The sequence below is a fragment of the Vitis vinifera genome, chromosome 3, assembly GCF_030704535.1.
Source record: "Vitis vinifera cultivar Pinot Noir 40024 chromosome 3, ASM3070453v1".
NCBI classification, from domain to species: domain Eukaryota; kingdom Viridiplantae; phylum Streptophyta; class Magnoliopsida; order Vitales; family Vitaceae; genus Vitis; species Vitis vinifera.
In genome coordinates, this window is record NC_081807.1 from 9,374,210 (window position 1) to 9,397,582 (window position 23,373).

Sequence of the window (23,373 nt, forward strand, 5' to 3'; positions counted from 1 at the left end):
ATAATGGTTAAAGTCATGCTTTTTCAATAAAAGTTGTAAAAATGTTTTTTTGGATGAAACTACAAAAATCTTTTTTTAAAAAGAGGTAACAAAATCCCATTGTGTTTTTTTCTTAAATATTTTTTAAACTCTTTTTGTAAAAATGATAGTTTTTAATAAATTTGATTTTCTTTGTAAATATTAGAATAAAATTTGAGACTCTTTTTAATAAAATTGAAGGTTTTTTTTTTAACGTTAAATTCAATTTGTGAAATACCTTTTTAATGAAATTAAAAAAAAAAAAAAAACTCTCTTCTTTCAATTGGGATTGGAGAATTTTTTTTTTCTAAGGATTAGGTAAAAAATTTGTTTTAATAAGAATGAGGTGGGATTCTTTTGAATTAAAGTTGTAAAACTCATTTTCTTAATGAATTGGATTAGAGTATTCTTTTTAATAATTTGTAGAAATCACATTTCATAAATAAAAATTTGAATTGTGATTTTTCAATAATAATAATAATAATAAAATTTGGTTTCTAAAAACTGAAAAGATAATATTTTCTTAGTTTCTATTTCTGAGATGTAAAGTTTTAAACGGTAGAAATATATTAGAATTAGAAGTTTCTATTTTCGCAAGTGTTTCTATTTTCTATAAATGGAAGATTACCAAATGTTTAGTGTTAGTAGTTATGCCCACCATGTTTTCAGCTCCAGAGAATTCAAGTCATTTTGATGCGCCTCATTTACCTCAGCATTATGATGGCTCTGCTATGTTCTATGGGATTCGCCTTCATCATCCACTCCCCAGTCTTGATATAGCTGTTGCTCCTCGATCCAACATTTATGATCCTTACTCGACCCCTTCATCTGGATACAGAGGGTTCCCTGTTTCTATGAATCATGGACCATCTGGTCAGTTGCCATCTTCCAGCAATCACGGAGTCATTGGAGTTTCTACATATGAACGAAAGAATGCTCAAGGCATCCTGGGGAATTTTCAGTATTTTAATGGCTTTGCAAGCTCTAGTTCTTCGGCTCCCCCTTTCAATACATGGCATCTTGAATCCGGGATTCCCGTGATGGATTCTGCATCTTTGGCCTTTGCCCAGCCGCAGTACAGAGGGAATAATGCTCCTTCAATCATGGAAGTAGGATCTCACAGAAGTGTGAGGAACAGATCAGGGGGTGTTGGGCAGGATTCTGTTCTGGCACATAATCATTACCATTTGGTGCAAGGAAACTATATTGGCCATCCTTTTCAGCCTTCTGGCAATCCCTGGGTTGACCAACAATCAGGCAATAATGGTAGTGGTGGGGGAACTTTGGCCTGGAATCATGGACCTGCTTTACCTTATTTGCATGGGAGCAATATCAGTGGAGGTTCTAGAGAGGCTCGGAATGTGGGTATACAGGGATACCATGATACATCTAGTGCCAGAAGTTCCACAGATTACCTTCAACCTCCTGTCCTTCACCGGCACCATAATCTTCATTATCCACCACCACAACCTATGCAAGGAGCAAGAAGACATTTCCTCCCTCAAGTGGTGGCATCTTCGTATAGACTTGCCACGATTAGTTCACGTAGTCCTGTGCCTCCTCAGGTTGGTGTCGAGGCAGGGCACAGGCATCCAGGACCTGTTCCACCTACTTGGATCAGGATAGATCGATCTCATCGAGGGGGAGTCGCACCTGAGGCAACATCGAGACATGGTAATCTGCCTTACTTGAGAACGCTCCCAGAAGAAGAAGTTGCCATACTAGATCTTTCAGCATCTTATCAAGTAGGGGAAGTAAGCACAGGGCTTTCAGAGGAATCCATTACAAATTGTCTAAAAACTAGAACTTATATATCTTCAACTTGTCTGAATCTGGAAGAGGGTGCAAGTATGGATCAGGAAAAGGATTCTTGCATTATATGCCAGGAGGAGTATGAGAATGAAGAGAAGATTGGATTTCTTGATTGTGGGCATGAGTACCATGCAGATTGCTTGAAGAAGTGGGTGCTGGTGAAGAATGTGTGCCCCCTCTGCAGAGCCCCAGCAATGACCCCAAAAAAGAAGGATGTATAGAGGAGCGACGATGGTTGAAAGCTTATTCAGTAACTTGGCTTGATGTGAAATACACCATGTAGTGTTGTAATGTTGACTTCAATATCTTGTGCTTTACCTTCAGATTGTTTGGACTGTGCCAACCAATAAATGTTGATGCAATTTAAGATTAGTATACAGCCTTTATGGGTTGATGAATCTGTGTATTTTGTTCATGCTGAGATTCTCTTTTTATTGTCACTTCCTGTTAATGATAACGTCGGTTACATGGTGCCTTTAATGGCATCTTCATATCCCCTTTAATGCTTAAGTTTGTTACAATGATTAAGACATGGTTTTTATGGTTTTATGGTTCGTCTATTTAATAATTAAATATAGAGTCCGATCTTGATGTTCAATCCTCTAGACATGCGAAGAAGAACGCTTCTCACTCCTCCTCTGCTCCACCTCTCTGCTCTTCATCTCTCTCCTCTGCCTCGCCTCTCTCTTCAAATCCTCTGTTTCTCCTCAAAACCACCAAAACCTCCCATTCAAACGTAGTGATTCCTCTGGAACTCCGATCTTGGTTCAGCGTGCGATTATTCAGATGGGATGTGGATCTATGATCCCGGTGTGAGATCTGCGCCGTATGATCATAAGGAGATTTTCAAGGGATGGAATTGCATTGCCAGTAATAAATCCAATGGTTTGGATATTATCAAGTGGCGTTGGAAGCCCAAAGGCTGTGATCTTCCTCGGTTTGATCCGGTTCGGTTTTTGGAGCGGTTCAGGAACACCAACGATGGTACTCTCTTTTACTTGAAAAGTAAATTGCCTCTCTTTTGATTTCTTGGAAAATAAAGAGGAAATTATAGGCCAGTTTGGTGGCATAAATGGGATTTTTTTTTTTTTTTTTTTTAATTCAAAGCAGAACCGAAAAGTTGCTGATACGATTTCAAGAACTGTTTTTGAAAACATTTTATATTGCTTGAAAACAATAAAAATGAATTTGTTCATTCTTTTGTCTTCAAAAATGCCACAGCGCCTGTAATTTTGAATGTTTGTGCTTTGCATTGTTTTGGCCAAGTGACTCACTCAAAAGTAAGGTAGATATTGTTTTCTATTGAACTGGGTAGACAGGCATTTCTCCTTTCTGTGGGGTTGCAGGATGAAAATGATTAGACTTTAAATTATTGTTTCTTTTAGTTTCCTGTCGTTTCTTGGCCTCCAAACATGTGGAGGGAATTGAGAAATTGAAGACTGCTTGTTTGTAAAATATTTGGTTACAAGCTTGGGTCATGAGCAATTCAGCATAATCATCATAGTTTTGAAGTAATCATGTAATTTCAAACCTTGGTTGAACCTGAAAATGAAAGATTGGGTAAATTGGAGCCAATTGGAAAAAGGGTTTGTTTTCCATTGATTTGCCTTTATCAGGTTCAAACAAAATTTAGGAATGTCATTTGTATGATTTCCGACAGCCTAAGACATAAAATACATTGTAGAAAGGCTTCATATTAGAAATGAGGCTGCACTATATGTATACTAATTCAAATGAAAGGTATGTTCAGATGGTTTTTTCAGGCATGTCCCAATAGCTTTCTCCATTGCTCTTGTCCGTATGATCTTATGGTTTATGTGTTTCTTGATTTTTATTAATTTTATTTGGTTTATTTTAATTTTATTTACTTGGATATGTCATGCTTTTTATGGACATTATGAATTTTCAACAGTGCAGGCTTTGTTGGTGATTCCCTAAATAGGAATATGTTTGTTTCTCTGTTCTGCACTCTTAAGCGAGTATCAAGTGAAGTGAGAAAGTGGCGTCCAGCTGCATATGTCTGTGCTATAGAACTAACTAAGAATTTGGATAGGTGAAAATGTGTGTGTGTGTGTGTGTGTGTGGTGGTTGTGGTCTTTGTATGATCCATCTAAGCATAAGATTGTTGAAGTCACCAAAATAAATGCTATCTAGGGGAAATGAAAACTGGAGGTAAGGGAGTGGGGGAGGAGGGATGGGGACAAGGGGTATAAAAACAGGGGCAAGTGACTCTGGTTTATCCATTTTGGTTCCCTTAACCCTCATGTCTTTAAAATATTACACAGGAACTTGTCCCTCCCAAATAATGTGGGAGATCATAGTACCGAAGTAACGTGTGATGATTAATAATAATGTTAGAAAGTCTTGATTTTACATCATTATCAACAAATTTGGGTTAGAGGAAGGAGGGTGGTGTTCGAGAGTAGCAAGGGGAGGCTATGGTGTGGGGGTGTGGAAAGCTATTAGAAAAGAATGGGAGGGTATTCGTTGCAGATCTCGCTTTATTGTTGGGAATGGGAGAAAGGTCAAGTTTTGGAAGGACTCGTGGTGTAAAGACCAAACATTGAAAGAAGCATTCCCTAACCTATACCGGTTGGCGGTTAACAAAGATGAGTGGGTGTCAAATGCTTGGGAGGGGAGTGGGGAGTCGGGTTGTTGGAACCCTCACTTCTCAAGGCATTTTAATGATTGGGAATTGGAAGAGGTGGAGAGCTTGTTATGAAAATTTCATCCTTTGGTAGTGAGAAGAGAAGTGGAGAATGCTTTGAGTTGGAAATAAAGTAGGGATGACATTTTCTTTGTTAGATTCCTCTACCGCTCCCTCACGAGGGCCAATAGTGACCCTTTTCCTTGGGGTCTTATTTGGAGGTCTTAGGCTCCTATGAGGGTGGGTTTTTTTGCTTGGGAAGTGTCTTGGAAGAGAATTTCGACCATCGACTAGCTAAAAAAAGGGGGGATGGAATATGCCGAACAGGTGCTACATGTGTAAAGAGAAAGAGGAAACTAGTGATCATTTAATCTTGTTTTGTAAAAAGGCTACAATGCTTTGCAGATTGATTTTCTCCCTTTTTGGTGTCTTCAATTAAAAGGAATTTGCTTGGCATGGTGCTTTTGTGGGTAAGAGGAGTGAGAAGGCTTAGAGGGCTGCCCCTTTATGCTTAATGTGGACCTTATGGAAGGAAAGAAATGAAATATCATTCAATGATATCGAACGATTAAACCAAGCTTTAAAACATTCCTTTTTGTATACTCTTGTAAATTGGGCTAGGGTGTTTATAGAGGATCATACTGTCTATGATTGACTTTATAAAATGGCTATATGTCTAGCTAGGGGAAAGGTTTTTTGTCTTCTTTGCCTAGTTCTTTTGGCATTCTAATTGTATACTTTGTGTATACTATTTTCACCATTTCTAGGCGCTTCTAATACAACCTCTACTTACCTATATAAAAAAAAAGTCCTGATTTTACATGATTCTCTTTGGATCATTAGTAAAGTTCCCATTTCTGTCTTGGTGGATTCCTTTCACGATAACACTTAGAAAATGGAAAACATGATGTTCCATGTTTACTATTGAACTGGCTATTTCTATTTGACCATGGTTCTCAATGAAGCAACCGCTGAACATTATTTTGATTGTTTTGCTTTGTTCAAACCTATATCCTAAAAGGGTGGGCTTTGGTTGACCCCTCTCTCTCTCTCTCTCTCATACACACATGTTAAATCACTTTTTCTTTCTCTTTTCATGTTGCTAACCTGTCTTAGTCAAGAGTAACTTCAAAGTTATTTTCTTTTTCTCTTAGTAAGTACTTAAAGGGATAAAATATCAAGAATAGTCAATAGATCAGCGTGATAATATCAATACCCCTGTATTTCCATTGAAAATATGTCAAAACAATGTAACAGTTGCGAGCCTGTGATTTATATCAGAAGTCCTCAATATATGATTAGCAAGTGATATATCTCCAGTATCGGTGCTATGTGCATTCCTGGTGTTTAATGTGTTGAGTAATCATTTCCCTTTCACAAAGAACTAGAAACTTAATTTACTAGTCTCATATCTTTACTGGACAGGTGGTTGAATTATCAATGATGGATTAAAAGGGAAATCTCCAATGTTTTAGTCTTGTAGGGTGGGTAGGTCCAAATAAAATCCTCCTGAGAGCATTTTCTACTCGATATAGAGAATTTTGAATTGTGCAGTATTGTTATTTTTTAAATTAAGTCATGCTAGAATGTTGTAGAAAGAGGCTAACTATCTAAGATGTGAAGAACTTGGAATGCCATAAGAATCTGATTCATTCAACCCTTAGTCTATCATCAAGTATAAATATTGTGGTATTGGAAGGGTGCCTATCTAGGTAATTTAGCTCATCTCACTTACCAGATGAATCCTTTTTTTTGGTGCATGATTGGTTGTGTATTAAGTTTCAAAGTACATTGACTTAGATATGGTTTTAAATGCACAGGTTTGTGTTCCTCTAAAACATGCCACTTTGGAATAAATCAGGACCTGCTGTATAATTAGTAGATTAAGTAGACAAAAAACATGATGTGATCTACAGGGGTTAGTCCTGTTGCCCAAACCCTAATGGGATAGTGCTGGGGATAACTATAGTGATTCAAAAAATAATAAATAAATAAAAAGCACAAAAATTGGCTTTATTTTTTATATAATTTTAATCAAATTCAACTAAATTTGTGACAGTGGAAAACCTTTTATATGATTTTGAATAAAAATTAAATAAGATATTTAGAACTTGTACTGTTGTACAATTGATATATTGAATGAGACCCATCAATTGGTGATCTCTGATGGTGGATGAAGTATCGGTTGAAAACATGATTTCCTAAATGTAATGAAGGTGAGTCATTGGTTGAACTTTGTTTGAGAGATAATTATGCATAACGAATCACTGTATAATTCAGAATGCATGGGTTCTTGGTTTCTCTTAAAACATGCTCTAAAGAGCAAAAAACATCAGGATGCACTATATGGTTAGTAGATCAATTGTACTAAAATAATTACATGATATGCTAGGATTTCCCCTATGCATCAAACCCTTGTGGAATCCTGGCCAGCCTGGGCAAAAACATTTCCCAAGTCTGTGGTCTATGAGTTTGGAAGTGATAGTGATTACAGTTCTTTGCATTTGGTTCAACCCCAAACAATTAAGAATCAGAAAATTTTGCAATGGATGGAGAAAAGCTTGATTTTTTCTAGAGGGCATGTTATTTTCTAGATTGTATTAATGGAGATCTGACTGCTGGTAGAAAATAGTTGGGGTTCATTTCAAATGAGAAAACATTAATTGGGATGTCAAGTAGTTATCATTGATGATTTTAGAAATTATTCTTTATAGTGAAGTCCTTTGCCATGATGAGTCATTTGCTTTAAGCTTCATGATTATCAATGCTGGTGAATCTTCATGGATGTGTGCATGATGTCATCTGGCATGTTCTATGAACAACTTTTTCATCAGACTGGGTTAATTCTGTAGATCATGTAATCACTGCTGATGCTGTTTCCCTCTTTTCCCCTAGGATATCATGCAAATGAGATTCTCTAAAATTTTACTTGTGGTGTCTAGTTGGAATAATTTTGAACATTTGTTTTGGATTTGTTGATTTGGTATCTTGCTGCATTTCCCCCCCACTTTTCCTGCTATCCTTTAGTTGCATGTAACTGAGGCTTGCTTCACTCCTATCTCATGTAGGTGGTCTGCTGATGCTAATGGTGGCACATTAGAATCTCTTGGATATTGATGTCGATATCCCAGATGGTACATGGGCAGAGGCTCCAAGCTTCCATGATATCCTTATCTTTAACACAGGACACTGGTAATGTTGTTTTCCCCTTGAAACACCATATGCTGTAGTTTACATTAACAACTTAGGCTAGATTTTTAGACACCTGATCCAAATACTCATTATCAAGCAGTTGCAGAATGTGGAGATTGTTTTGCAACCATAATTCTGTAAACTAGCATTTAAACATTCTGAAAATTCTCTTTCATTAAGATACTGTTTTTACATTTGCACAAGGATGGCTCATGCATGGACAGCTCTCACAGCACTTTCCTGTTCAGTCAGATGTTCCCCTTCATCAGACCATGCATAAGATTCTCATAATTAACCTGAGGCAAAATCAAAATGAGCTTCCAGACTCAAACACACTTGTTTGTCTATGCATAACTTCACATGCATGTTACCATACATAATCTGTAAAGATACCATGAGAATTCCATCAAAACAATGGTGCTGCATGCAGTACCAGGATGGATACCTACAGTCAAATGAAGACGTAACCATTATTTTAGGCCTGTATTAATGCATGGACTCTGCCTATCAGGTGTGGACAATCCTACTAGCTATGCGTTCGAAAACAGGAATGCAGACACATCTCACCTACGGATTGCCAATAATGTTATTACATGGTGTCTCCATGTGACAAAAATAGTAGCCTCCTCATCCCATACAAATTTATAACAAAAGTTTCCTGCTAATCAAATAAACTTAGAAAGATAAAAAGAGAAGAAAAGAGAAGAAAAATCCATGCATGGTATCTGTAATGATGAGTGTTATTGAACATTATGTTGGTGGGTGACGCATGATAAAATACTTGAACTCAAAATAATGGTTTCTACGCCCTCCATTCACCCAATTGGCCAAGATTTAGGAAAGTTTATGTTTTTAAAGGCTAGTGAAGTAGAAGAATGTTGTTTGGTTTGCTGGTTAAAAGCTTGGGCCTGCAATTTAGGGAAAATGCTGCTTGTAATTTCTTGACAACAAGGAAAATGTAAGATTTTAGTGCTAGGAAGGTGAGGTTAAGCCAGGGTTAGGGTGTCATATTTTAAAAGTTGGTTATTCTTATTGTAAGGGCTGATTGTGTGGAAAGTTCACATAATGATTCAGCAAATTAGAAGGAACAATTAAAAGAAAGGACAGAAGAATGAGAGCAATAAGAAGAATCTAGACAATCATGTCTGAAATGCTCAATCCTCAAACTAGAACTTTCATAAGCTCCAATCTCATTTTGGTAAATAGCTCCTAGTTTGTACTCTTGAAAACTTTCTAGGCAAGCAAAAGAATCTTATAGAAACAAAATTAACCAATATTTATATAAAATAGGGTTTCTTTAATTCCTGATGGGCTGATTTGGAACCCTAGAAAACACTTCAAATGAACTTGAAGTAGATACTCATAAAAAGCAAAAACCTAAAGAAAATAGAACTGAAATAGAAATTTCTTTAATTAAGTAATTTTCAGCTAAGAAGACTTCCTAAATTTTAAATAAGATTCAAGGAAGCCCTATAGACTCATAAGCAAGGAACTACTAAGAACACCGGACAGTCATAATCTTAAAAATTGCTTAGATTCTTACCCATCTAGTTTTTCTCTTTCTGGTTAACAAATGACCACATCAATTGGTTTGAAGGGAATTTCTCATATTTTCTGATTTTCTTCCAAACAATACTTTTATTAAAAAGAATTACTTGGAATGCTATACTTTTTTTCAGAGAATTAAGCTATTGTGTAGGTAAAATCAATGTTTTTTGTTTTGGGTCTTTTTTTTTCCTTTTTCTTTTTTCATTTTTCTCATTCCGCTAACCATATTTAAGTTGTCATCTTAAAAGGCTAATTTTATTGGAAAAAATTTATATGTAGGAGATCGCTCAAAGGTAATACATATGTAATTTCTAATACATATTTGTAGGATCATGTGCGAGTTGGTTGTGGGGTGTATGAAGTCCAATGTGAATTTGTTACTCATTCAAGTTAAATTTCGTGTTATCATATGTTGGTATATGGATTTAATAGATATGTCAAATCCTTTATCTTTTGTGTAGGGTATTATTCTTATTATCTAATGGAGAACCAAAGTTGCTAAAGATACTTGATGTATGCTATGAAGTTAAGGATTTTTTACATCAATTGGACATAGATGATGATACTCTTACAAAAGCAATTATTGGACCCACAATGGATGCGAATATTACCATCTCATGACAAGGATAATGAAATTAGAATCTCAAATAAATTTTACTTATTTATAAGAACAAAACTTTTATTAAAGGATTAATAAAAACTAAAAATTATAATCAATTTATTTAAATGATTTCAATAAAAAATAAAAATGATGATACAATAAATTAGGTAAAATTATTTTTATTTATTATGAACTATTTATGTTATATAGTATTCTTTGTCATGTTTATAAGAATCATGCCATAATTGATATTAGATAGAAATCTAAAGTGGACAATTAAAATTAGATTTTCAAATAAACCCTATTTATTTCATTTATAAGGACTAATTTCTAATTAAAGAGTTAATAAAAAAAATCAAAATTTATGATTAATTTCTCTGTATGATTTTGATAAAATAAAGAAAATGATGATGAAATAAATTGGGTAATATTTTATTTATATTTATTTCGAAGTATTTATGCTATATAACATTCCTACCTTATTTACAATATTCATGCCTCAATTGATATAATATAGAAGCCTAAAGTGGCCGGAATTGATATAAATACGGATTTTTCGGTAATCAATAGTTCGGTGAAAGCTCCAAAAACTACTCAAGTAGTGAGAACTCGACTAGTCAACAAAGTCAATTAAAGGCAAAAAAAAACATCATCTATAAACATTTTAGTCCAATACCAAAAATTCAAAATAAAATAATAATTTATCATTTGGTTAGAATGTTCCTTGTATTCATATGCTTTTTTATTCCTTTGGGAGCTGTTTGCCACCCCATTTTGCATTTTTTACCCAAGAGAAAGTCATGTCAACCAAGGAGGGTCATTCTAACCAAATGATAAATTATTTGGGTTGTAAATTCAAATCCTAATTAAATAGGCAATAAAAGAGCTAAATCTTTTTAATCAATATCAAACTAGAGTTCGTTTGACAACAATTCTAGAAAACATTCCTATACTTTAAACACTCGAAAATTTTTATCATTCAAGTGTTGAAAAGATTAGGAACGTTTCCTCAAACTTATGTCAAACACACTCTTACTTTAATACTAGATCTGCATGTTAATGCTATTAAAATTCAGACATTTAAAATAAAATAAAACTTGGTTTTTGAAAAGATCAGTGAATGGAACTATTACAGATTGTCAATGGACACAGTACACCAATTAGACTGAAAATTTTCCATTCTGTAAACGAACCTGAATCCTGATAAAACGATCTGCTGATGGGGAACAAGAAGTCGGTTCCAAATTAGAAGATTTGACACTGAAATCAAATGGAAGATACAAAGGACAAGGCCCGGCCCTCTTAGGTATTGTCTGGTCCAGAAGCTGGTTATGCATGGATCTCCTCAACCTGGAAAAGCTCCCATGCTGCTTTACAAATAATACAGTTTATTGATTGCCATGCATAAATATGAGCAATTGATTCATACTTCCTAATCAGCCCTCCCTTGCATAAAGCAAGCCATTGATATTAGCATTCTAATTGGCCACCACCCATGCAAATGCCTTCTCATAGAAGGGTTGAAATCAAGGAGAATTTATCACCCCCACAGAGAAAAAAACACCATATGTTTCATTATCTCATCACAAAACCATAACAAAGGTTATCCATAATTAAAACATCATACCATCCAACATCTTGTTTGCTTACAAAAAATGGTAGACAGTTACTAAGTTCCACAACTTCAAAAAAGACGACCAAATTTACACGTTCGTGTGGGAAACATGCATTACTCCATTTCTAACTAAAGGGTGTTGTTTAAGCCAAAGGATTAGTGCATGTAGCCCTATTGTGGCCTATCCCATTACACCGAGAACAATGAATAGATCTCTTTTGCCTGAATTTAGACTCAGTATGTCGTTGTTGAGATCTTCCAAGTGGACATTTTACCTTACGGGGTTCCAAAGGAGGATATGAATCATCTTCATCATCACGTACAATACCATCAATATCAAGTTTAGGCATGTTGTGCATGGGTAAGGAATGAAATGAGCCTGGATAGATCAATTCCTGAGTGGACAACTTGTAACATGGCTCAACATACTCATATGCCCCTTGCATCATCTTGCGAGCAACTGCACAGGCATGATCACATGGCAATCCAGACATTTGCCACACCTTGCAAGTACAAGACTCCTCTTTGAAAACCTTAAATGTAGGATTCACTTCCCATTCCATACATCTAGATGCAAAACCTCTTGGTTGCTTTGTATTGCATAATACTTCACACGATGCAGAGGAACTAACAGCATCTCCACCAATACAACTGCATATTAAACCAATAGAAATGCATTTATAGTTAGCATAACTACTTTATTGGACAAGCAATATGTTTGATGTATTTGGGTCTAAAAATGCATTACCATTTTGCATTCTCTCCATCTACTATCTCTCTTTGAACCCCTTCTTCTCTAGCTGAATGCACTATGTATACACATGTAAATTCATTGTTATGCAAGACCATATCTTTCACATCTTCATCATCATCCAAATCTAGAAGGATATTGGGATCATATTTCACAATGTAGTAAAAAATTTTCCCTTCTCTGTTAATTTTCAACTTCTCACATGCCCTATCAAGGAATTCATCAAATGACATTCCATGGTAAATGTCGATTCCTTTGACTCGCCCACCTTTGTAGTTCACTTGCCTACCAACCCTGTATTCAAGTTCACCCCCTTCATAAAGGTAGCAATAAATTTGGCTCCTACCTTCCATTCACCTAGTAAAAGAGAATAGGCCAACTGCATATTAGAAGTCATAAGCAAGAACATGTCAAAATCAATCCTCATCCACCAATATGGAGACATTGGCTTCAGACAGAAAGGGAATTTAACCCTTGTACACAACTTGTACAACCAATGCATTTTGCTCATGCAATTACTATAAATGAACTGGTTGATTTTGTATTGCCCCTGAGCAATACGTTTTTCCTAAATACAAACAGAAAGTGGGATGCGGGGATTTTGAAATTTTTCTTCCTTTTTAACTAAAAACATCAACTTTTAGACTAATTATCACATACAATCTCCAGACCAAGATCAATTCCAAAACAGAAAAGAAAAGGCCTTTTCCTTTGAACTTCGAATAGACAAAATCCCAGACACCAATAACACATACAACACATGCAATAATAGAAACTGGAAACACCCAAAATCATCCTGAAACACCAACAAAACCACTCTCACTATGATGCAAGATGGGTTTGCAGGATTCTACCGGAGAAGAAGTTTAGTACGGCGTCGATTGAGTATCTGATGTTGACGGTTGCCAGGCAGCCCGGGATGTGAGGGCTCGTAAACTAGAGAAGCTCGGTCCCCCGTCTTCGGTCTTGTTTGGGTCTTCCCGTTAGAGGTGTTTTTTTTTTTAATTAATATTCTAGGTTTTTTTTTTTTTTTTTTTTAGTTTTTTGAGGAATCCGAATATTCATTTTATTTAATTTTTATTTTCATTTTTGATAATATAAATATATAATATATATGGAAAAAAAATTGATAATATAATACAATAAAAGGTCAATAAATAGTTTAATTAGTAAACAAACAATACTAAAATGTAAAGAAAAGTAGTTGTAATATAAAGAAAAACATTTATTACCTAAGTGAGAATTTAATTTCAAAAATCAAATGAGAATTCAATTCATCACATATTATGATCCATTCATCTCATAACAAAATATAAAATAATTTAAAATTACTATTTTACCCTTAAATTTCATTCATTAACTCCTATATTTCTTTATTTTATAATAAAAGTATTTTTTTAATCTTACTATTTATTACCAAAAATAAAAGGGAGAATTACCCTTAAGGGTAGGCTGGGGAAAAATATGATCGATGAGGGTGGGTAAAGTTGATAATTATTGTAAAGGGTAGGATAAAATTATGATAATTCCTCCAAAGGCCTTATTTTGTTTAAATGTCAATACTACCCTTAATAAGTGAAAAGTAACAGCAAAGTGAAAAGCAACAGAAAATAAAAAAGAGTTTTCTTCAACCTACTTGGAGTTTGTCGGTGTTGTAGAAGAAAAAAGGGAAAGGAAAAAGGTCCAACACTTTAGGTCATTATCTGCAACCGTTTACACAAAACTTGTTTTTTTTTTTTTGTGTGAATCTAGCAAGAAATCCATTAAAGGTCAGTTTTTTTTTTTAATACAAAAAAAAAACGTCAGTTTATGGAAAAATAAATAAATAATTTAAAAATCGAATTGAATGAAGGAAAAGTTAATAATTTTAACAATGTAGCTGTAAGATATTAGATCTGAAATATTGAATGAGGTTTTGAGAAGAAATTACATTTTTTTTTAAATGTTATTTAAATTTATTATTTTGAATTTTTTATATTATTTTGGTCATATTGAAGATGTGTTTTTATTTTTAATTTATTTTCTAGGTGGGTTGTTTGATATGATTATTATTGATTTCCATTGAAAAGGTTTGCACTTTAGTTTTGTTGTTAAGACTTTTTGACATGATTGAAGAAAAAATGTTCTCAGTTGTTTCATGCTTGTTTGGGACCACTTTGTTTGTGTATTTATAAACATATTTGGATTGTCATTGAAAACTGAAATCCCCTTTGTACGAGACCACTTTGTCTTTTATTATGAATTTGTTAAAGAGTTAAGATCACTATATTTTTGTTATAAATTTGTTACCTTTTTGTATAAGTATTATTTTGGTATGATGAGTCGAATGCCTAGTAGTTTAAAGGTTGTGTAAAAGAACCATTATTTCAGTTATAAAATATAAGTACAATACAAATGCAATATAGTTACAATGAAAAAACATTAACATTATGATACATTACAATATACCAAAATGACAAAATATTGAATTATTTTTTACTGAATTGGTATTTCTAGGCTATCATGTTGTATTCCTATCATAAAGCATCCTTGCAAGCCAAAATTATAAATAAATAAATAAAAAAAACAACAAAAATACACTATTGTAATTTCAATACATGAAAGTTGTTAATGATAATCCAATGATGGATAAAAAAAAGTCTATAAAATTAATTTTTTTTATATAAAAATATAGAGGTATAATAAAAATACACTACAATTACAATACAAATACAATAACATTACGATACATTACGATAAGGTAAAATTTTGAAAATGTCAAATTTCTTATGAAACTGGGCAATTATGGGTTCTTTGGCATATCCCTAACATGTATAATATACAACAAATATTGTTATTTATTATATAAAATATGTCTCAATTGATTATAATTTTCATTTGTTTATTTTGTATTCGTTGTAAAATTTTCATTGATTGTAATATTGTGAAATAGATTGATTTGATTGTCGGTGAAAGAAGACGTACTTCTGAATTGGTAAATGGACTTGGAAAATTCCACTTATGGCTACCTTCATGAAGGAGGGGAGATTGTACCTAAGGAGGATAAACAAATACAATACAAGGGTGGACAACAAAAAGGCATGTACATTGGACAAGGGATGTCATATGCTGAATTTGTTTCAAAGGCATGTGAACGGTTGGATATTAATTCAAATGGATATACATTTCATTACACCCTTGAGTTTGATCCATCTGCACTTCAAGAGTTGGATGATGATCATGCATATGATGTTATCCCATAGTTATGATTATGCTCATATTTATGTATTAAAACGAACTCGAAGAGTAGAAGTTGAAGGAGGTATAGTCAATGTGCAAAATGATTATTGGTAAGTGATATATCTTGTATTAGTTGTCATTAATTCCATGATGCAAAGTGCTTTTAATATTAATTAACTGAGTGTGCTATAATATGAAGTCACAATAGTACGGAGGAAACACACAATTCAGTTGCATCATGTCAAGCAAACAATGAGTCTAATTTAGGACTTTCTCAAGACTTCATGTCCAGATGTGCAAAAACTGAAGTTATGTCACATGATTTAAGTCTTTGTCCTCAACCTATTATTAGGAGTGGGCATAGTTTTCCTAATGCAAATGAATTTAGAAATGCATTATATACGATGTCATTAGTTGGTAGATTTCAATACAAATTCAAAAAGAACTCTCCAAAGCGAATATTTGTGTGTTGTTTAGTGGATGGGTGCCCTTGGAGAATAACTGCTAATTCAGTAGGCACAACCAAAATTTTGAAGGTTAACATCTTCATTGATGTACACAATCATTGTGCAGATGTTGAGTGTTCAAGCCAACCTTCAATGCAGGGAAGGAGAGGTGCTCGTGTCATAGAGCAAGTAATAAGGGCAACCCCTCAGTATTTGCCCCATAAAATTTGCAAAGACTTCAGGAGTCGGTATGGTGTTTCATTGAGTTATAAGCAAGCTTGGACATACAAAGAAATGGCAAAAGAGAGAATATATGGTATTCTAGAAAACTCATATATGTTGTTGCCATGGTTATGTTAGAGATTGGTAGACATTAATCCAGGGACGATTGCTGAATGTAGCAGATAAGATGGGCATTTTTGGAAATTGTTCATTGCACATTTTTTTTCAATTCAAGGGTTTTTAATGGGTTGTCGACCTGTTATTGCAATTGACTCAACTCATTTGAGTGGACCGTATAGGGGCTCTTTATTTTCTGCAACAGCTTATGATGCTGATGATGGCATGTTCCCAATTGCATTTGGTGTTGTAAGTTCAGAAAACTATGAGGATTGGCTATGGTTTTTGCAAAAATTGAAGGGCATACTTCAAGATAAAGAGGTAGTCATAATATCAGATAGGCATCAAGCAATCCTTCGTAGTGTTTCTCAACTTTTTGGAGTAGAAAATCATGCATATTGTTATCGTCATGTGAAAGAGAATTTTAATAGCTATGTGACGAAACATAGTATGAAGGGAAAAAAATGTAAAATGGATGCATTGTTGCTACTTGATAATGTTGTGTATGCTAGGTTGGATGATGATTATGTTGTAGCCATGGAAAAATTAAAGACATATAACAGTGACCTAGCGAATTGGGTTGAAGAGAACAGTCCACAACATTGGGCAATGTCAAAGTTTGCCAAAAAACGATGGGATAAGATGACAACTAATCTTGCTGAATCATTCAATGCTTGGCTGAAGGAGGAACGTCATTACACAATTTTCAACTTAGTAATGACACATATGGATAAGTTTACTCATCAAGCATGTGATCATATGGGTACTACAGAAAATTGGAAAGCTCTACTTGGCCCAAAGACCGAGGAAAAGTTGTTGGAAAAGATTATAAAGAGTGGGTCATTGCCTATATATCCCTATGTTGGTGGTGTGTTTAAGGTATTCAATATGAAAGTATATGTAAAAGTGAATTTGAGATAGCGTACATGTACTTGTAAGGCTTGGAAAATGGCCGAAATACCTTGTGAGCATGCATGTGCAGCAATACGCCAGATGAAACAAGATGTTTATGAATATGTTGACTCATATTTCAAGCTTCCAATGTAAGAGTTGATATATTTTGGACACTTCAATTCAATTCCAAATCACAATATGCCTATAGTTGATGTTGATGGATGTGTTCGTGATGCTCAAGGTCGCTTATATCCTTCACTTAAACCTCCATGCTCAAAACGACCACCTGGAAGGCCTCGACACCGTCGAATAAAGTCTCAATTTAGTTCAAAAAGGCTTATCTTCTGTTCACGATGTCAAGTTGCAAGCCATAATCGAGCTTCATGCAAAAAACCACACATTTTTATCTTATTTTGATTGTGATGATATGTGTGGTTTATGAAATTAGAATCTATAAGAATTTGTTTTGGAACTTACTTATTTACTTGATTGTCATGATAAAGATGTTTGTATTACATATGCCACTATTTTAGACTTATGATCTTATCATTATTTAGGGTGGTTTGTAACCATGTTTCTAATGTAATTTTGAAGATTATTATTGACTTTGTACATGTTCATTACATTTGTTTAACTTGTTTTCCATTGAAATACAGGTTACATCATGGCATCTTCAAGTGCTTCATTTAGAAATATAAGAAGTAATACTAGAAATGGTGAATATCTACTTTATCATAACTGTATGTGTAAATGTTCACCCAGACAGAGGGCGGCTGTTAGAATCTCTGAATCAAAGGATAACCCAAATAGGTTATATTATTGTTGTCAATATGCAAATACTAGAGATGACTGTCATTTCTTTAAATGGGCATTCCCGGAAGGAAATGGTGATGGCAACACCTACCAAGAACCAGAAAAGGTTGTTCAAAGAAGAATGTATGGCGTGGATGAAGATTTTAAACATATTTTAACAAGAATTGAGTTCATGCATAAAGTAATTGTAGTAGGACTACTTTTATTTTTTGTTCTATGTTTGAAAATTGCTTAATCATACACTTACTTCATGTCTATTAAGTTTTAGATTATATATGTAATGCTTAATTGTATTGTACTTTGATGTATTTGTATTTGGAGTTATTTGTAATAGGTTATTTATCTCCATTATGTGGACTTGTATTAGATTTTTAATTATAATAATTCACAGTTTTGCCTACATTTTTAATTACATTTACAACATAAATTCACTAACATTACGATAAAAAAACACTAACTGTATGATAAATTACAACATAAACTAACAATGCAATCTTTTGACTAAATAAAGTCCAATTTCTTGGGTTGATTACCAATTTCTTATATATAATGGTTCAATAATTTTTTTTTTTTTTTGTAACCTCAAATTAGAAATGTCTTCTTAGCTTTGATAATGAGTTGTTGTATTTTTTTTTTAAAAAAAAAAAATTGCAACGATCTGAAAACATTATAGAATAGAGTTATTCATAAACTTATTTGCCTGTAAAAATAAATTATATTAATTTTTTAATTTATTAAATTAAAATCTATTTCTTATTTTTCTATTTTTTTAATAATTTTTTCCGTTGAAATGGATTCAAAATGGTAGCTTTTACCATGCAAAACTAGAGTGTAAAACCTTTTGTCATTTAGTTATAAAGACTTTGAAATACTTGAAATTACTCTCTTATAGGTTTCTTGAAAAGTTAATATGTTTAATAGGAATTTTTTAAAATAAGATAAAATAATAGACCTCATTGTGTGTTTATTACTACAGTGAAAAAAAATTACTACAATGAATCAGTGATTGTGCAATTTTATGTTGTTGGAGTTATAATAATAAACCTCCTTGTGTGTTTATTTTATGGGTTGGATTTCTCATTGTATGACAATATAATTATGAAATCAATCTCAGATTTTGGAGTTTGGGAAATGATGAGAGATTCAAACAGGTTAGCATAGGCTTAATGGTTTTTTTGCCATGCTGAATATTTTTTGCACGTCAGTCTGATGCCAAACTTTGTGAAGTACAACAAATATGATAGTCTTTTTGTTTTGTTCTTGATGTTGTTATTTCAATTCTGCTTTGGCAGAAAAAAAAAAAAAAATTGATCACCCAAGTAGCTGAGCTAAGTTATCCCAGATTGGCCTATCATTGATGCGTTGGAGTTATCAATGTGTGATATCATTTTGATGCGTTGGAGTTATCAATGTGTGATATCATTTTGATGCGTTGGAGTTATCAATGTGTGATATCATTTTGATGCCATGGAGTTTGGGAAATGATGAGTTGACAGTGCAATGCCTACAGCAATTCAAAGAAATTTGAAGATCACAAACAAATGATACCATAACAATAATTATTAATAAATAGTAGCAGCTATGAGTTCCAAACAAATTAGTTGATGTAAGCTAATCTGTAAAGAAATATCAGACTAGTAAATTTGGAAATGGAACTCCATTAGACTATCAAAAAGTATCAACAACTATAAACCAAAAAAACTACAACATCACTAATCCATAGCCTGGTAGACATTTTCCCTGACTTCATTTTCTGGAGACATTATCAGTTGTGTTATGAGTTTTTCCCTATACTTTATGGCCTTGTCCTGTACAAAAAAGTATATAATATAATATTAAGAAAAATTCACGATCATAAAAAAAAAAAATATTTTATTCACCACAATATAATATATTTGCAATTGCACGAGAAAGTCCACCGTTACTCCATAATTGCATAAACTTGATTACAAATATGCCACAATCCGTTCTACAAATAGTAATTAAGGAAATTATAAGTCAATTGAGTATTAAATTAGTAAGTTTATAACCTGATTTGCTTTCCATAGTTAAAGAGGAATACAAATCTTGCAACTTACGGATTCAATTGTTGGACAACTTTTGGAACAACAAATTCAAATTCTATCATATCCACTGATGGTCTTCTTTTTTGAATCCCAATGATAGTTGACAAAACGTTCACCTTAACACAATATACAATTATAAATATGGACATCTTTAAAAAATAATGACAACGATTCACATAAGTAATCGGACTATAACTATATTTACCAGTTTCTCTATGAAGGCATCCATCCGTTTTTTCCTTCCGTCAATTAATGAATCCAACAACTCGATTCTTTTCGTATGAATATTCAAAATGATTAAATACCAGTGATTTTTCCTACATATTGGTATGAACAACTAAAAGGAACAAAAAAAAAAAAAAAAACAATGATTTTATCAAATTAGTTGTGTTCATGTATTTTCTGCACAATACTTAAAAATATCCAACTACAAAGTACTTTTATTAAACTAAATAAAACCTGTTCATATGTGCACAATTGAGTATTTTTGAAATATTTCCATAAATTGTCACATATGTATTTTGGAGATAAGGAACCCCTCTTGTTTTCCACATCAGACTGTAATAAAAAAACTACAAACCATACATTAGATTAAAACAATCTACGTAAAACAAGAAAACCAATCTATAATTCTTACAACATATCTTACCACAAAGTTTGGAGATAAGAAATGCTTCCTATTTTCTTTATCCATACCATTCAAAATTCGACAATGCATGTTACAACCTTCATGTAAATTAATGAAAATTAGATATATAGTTTTAGAGTAATTTTATCCTAACTTCACATAACTAAATATGAATACCTTATTGTCAACCAATTTGTCGGGTCCCAAGCATTTCAAGTCAAACCTTGTCAAGAAGAAATTGTGCATGGAACATAATATTTGGCTACACATAAATAATTATGATGTTAGAAATTAAAACTAATTATTTCAATTGCCTATCTTAATTGTATTTGTTTATACTAAATTAAGTTCAACCTTACCTTTCATCACGTGTATCGTCCAATGCATATGCCAAAACTTGCTTTGCTACAGATGAAGACACTGAAAATTTGATTGACGGTTGTACCATGTATGGTGATTGTAGGGCAACAGCATGTCGACGTAGCCGATATGAATGTATTGGAGGATGTCTACTCTCGTAAGGAATAATAGCATTCATCTGAACTTCATCCTCAACTGTATGTATAGAAAATAAGAGAAAATAAAATTCATTAATGAAAATAACACGCACAGAAAATACTAGCCATTATTATATACTCATTATTATTTTGATATTAAAACATAAAGAAGCAGAAAGTATACTGCTATACTGCGCTGCTGGCTATGAGGTTGATGAGCCTGCATTATCTTCACCATGAGCAAAACAATCATTCAGTGGCGATCCATAAGCTAATTTCAGAATGCATAATAACCAGAATTAATTTTTCCAAAAAAAAAAAATTATACAACATTTGCAATTAAATTAAAAGTAATACAAAATTACAATGACTAGTGCTATAAAAATCGTACTACCATGTGGTGGTGATGGGAAAGAATCATTGATATCAGGTTGATTATGACTTCTACTTTGATGAGAAGATGATGGGGTTTTATTTGTATTCTGCCGCTTTGCTAGTTTATCAATTGTTCCTCTCATTGTTCGAAGCAATTGGTGAATTTGTCTCTCCGCTGCATTATATTCTGCTATAATTTCCTACAAAATGGTACAAAGTGTCAAAGATGTATATTATTATGCATAACATGTTTGGTTTTCTCTTTAAATAAAAGAATAGATGTAGAAGGTTCTCACATCAGTAGTCTCTTCTTCAACTTCATTTACTGGATTACTAGGGTCTTCATGTGCATCTTCCTTCCTTTCATCTTCTTGAACCTACAATAATAAAAAGAAGAATATATAATTTTTATAAATTTATTTTTCAAATATGAAAATAAAAGAAAATGTTGAAAGAAAATTGTCTCTTACATCAACTAGTCCAAAATCACCATAATCATGCAATTCTGTATGCACCCTTTTCTTCATCAAGTCATCAGTCCACGCTGCACATATTGGGATGGTACATGGAACCAACATGGTTGGAATGTAAAATTTATTTACATAAAAAAGTTGAAACACAAATATTCCACACATCAATACGTTATTTAGAAAAGACTTGTTAAAACATAGAAAATGATATGGAAACCTTTAGCATTTAATAAAAAAAAAGTATCTACCTGTAAAAAAATAAGGCAACCTGTAAACCATGAGCCTTTACCCAATCGAAAATGTCTAATTCCAGCAACCAGTGTGTCAAGTACAAATTGACCCCAATTAACATTGATGTCAAAGTCTCCAGCAAGCAAAGTACACCACAACTCATGACTACCATCCAACTTTGATGTTGGAGCAAGTAATGTAGCACATGAGAAGAAGATAAACAATTTTTTGAACTCAGCCATGTCTTCCATTAAAATCAGCCTATCTCTAAGATCTGATAGGTTTTCCATCCTATTATTCCTATTGGTAGGTGAAAGTAAGAGCCTCCTACCAATATATGAAATACCCAGAATTTCACCTACATCAGAACAAGTTATTGGAAATTGTCTTTCTTGTCCTATGTCTAACCTACAGTGGGCTATATTGAAATGAGTTATTATCCATCTACATAAGCTATGCCTTATCTCTGTGGAAGAGAGCTGAAGTAATCCACCAAAGCCAATATGTTGAATTATACTCTTCTTTTCATCACTTAGCTCATCAAGTAGATGTCTAAGTTTTTTGCTAGGGCATCGACTATTTATTTTGACCTCCTGTAAAAGTAAATAAATGATAATATAAAATTAAAATTAAAACAGTCAAATTAAACAACAATGTCAAACATTAATATAGTCAAAATAAAATAATACTAATTAAAATAATGTTCAAACCTGGTTGTATTGTATTGTTTTTTTCCTTTTATCCATGTATTATACTCCACACTGCACTATGGAATTTATATCAAATAATCAATTATCATAATTAAATGTATAATGAATCAAGTAATGTTGTAATATATTGTACTTCTAGTGCAGTTGTATTGTAAATGTAGGGCATTTGTATTGTACCCTTATTTATTTTGGTTTAACTACTATTAGTGATCCCAAATACAGTTACATACATGCTACTAAAAACACACAAAGCCATTGTATTAGTGGATAACAAATTTAAGTTGTTTGATGGTAATCCAATATGTACACATTGTTAATGCTCATCATGGCTAACCTTTTAAATCATATATAATTTATACAAACTAGGTACAACATAAATGCATTATACTTACAATACAAATACACTAACATTACAATATATTACAATATAATTTAATATATTTATGTTTATTTTTTCATATGCTATGTCCCTTGGCCATCCAATATGGTGTTTGACCGCTC

At 33.1% G+C, this 23,373-nt stretch overlaps 2 protein-coding genes and 1 non-coding gene across 3 annotated transcripts; 2 read left to right on the forward strand and 1 right to left on the reverse strand.

The window, feature by feature from the left end:
- The first annotated feature begins 668 nt into the window (after positions 1-668).
- LOC104878839 (probable E3 ubiquitin-protein ligase ZFP1) lies at positions 669-7,872 on the forward strand. The gene is made up of 2 exons (XM_010649685.3): positions 669-2,814; positions 7,546-7,872. Exon 1 carries the CDS (start codon positions 669-671, stop codon positions 2,049-2,051), a length of 1,383 nt encoding a protein of 460 aa, XP_010647987.3. The 3' UTR covers positions 2,052-2,814; positions 7,546-7,872.
- A 3,499-nt stretch (positions 7,873-11,371) lies between these two features.
- Positions 11,372-13,158, reverse strand: LOC104878838 (hypothetical protein). The gene is made up of 3 exons (XM_010649684.3): positions 13,039-13,158; positions 12,182-12,541; positions 11,372-12,084 (listed from the first exon to the last, which is right to left on the reverse strand). The coding sequence occupies exons 2-3, from the start codon at positions 12,535-12,537 to the stop codon at positions 11,577-11,579; spliced, it is 864 nt and encodes a 287-aa protein (XP_010647986.1). The 5' UTR covers positions 12,538-12,541; positions 13,039-13,158; the 3' UTR covers positions 11,372-11,576.
- A 5,860-nt stretch (positions 13,159-19,018) lies between these two features.
- LOC132253577 (small nucleolar RNA Z122) lies at positions 19,019-19,112 on the forward strand. The gene has a single exon (XR_009465439.1). It is a non-coding gene; the product is annotated as a small nucleolar RNA Z122 (small nucleolar RNA).
- Positions 19,113-23,373: the final 4,261 nt, after the last annotated feature.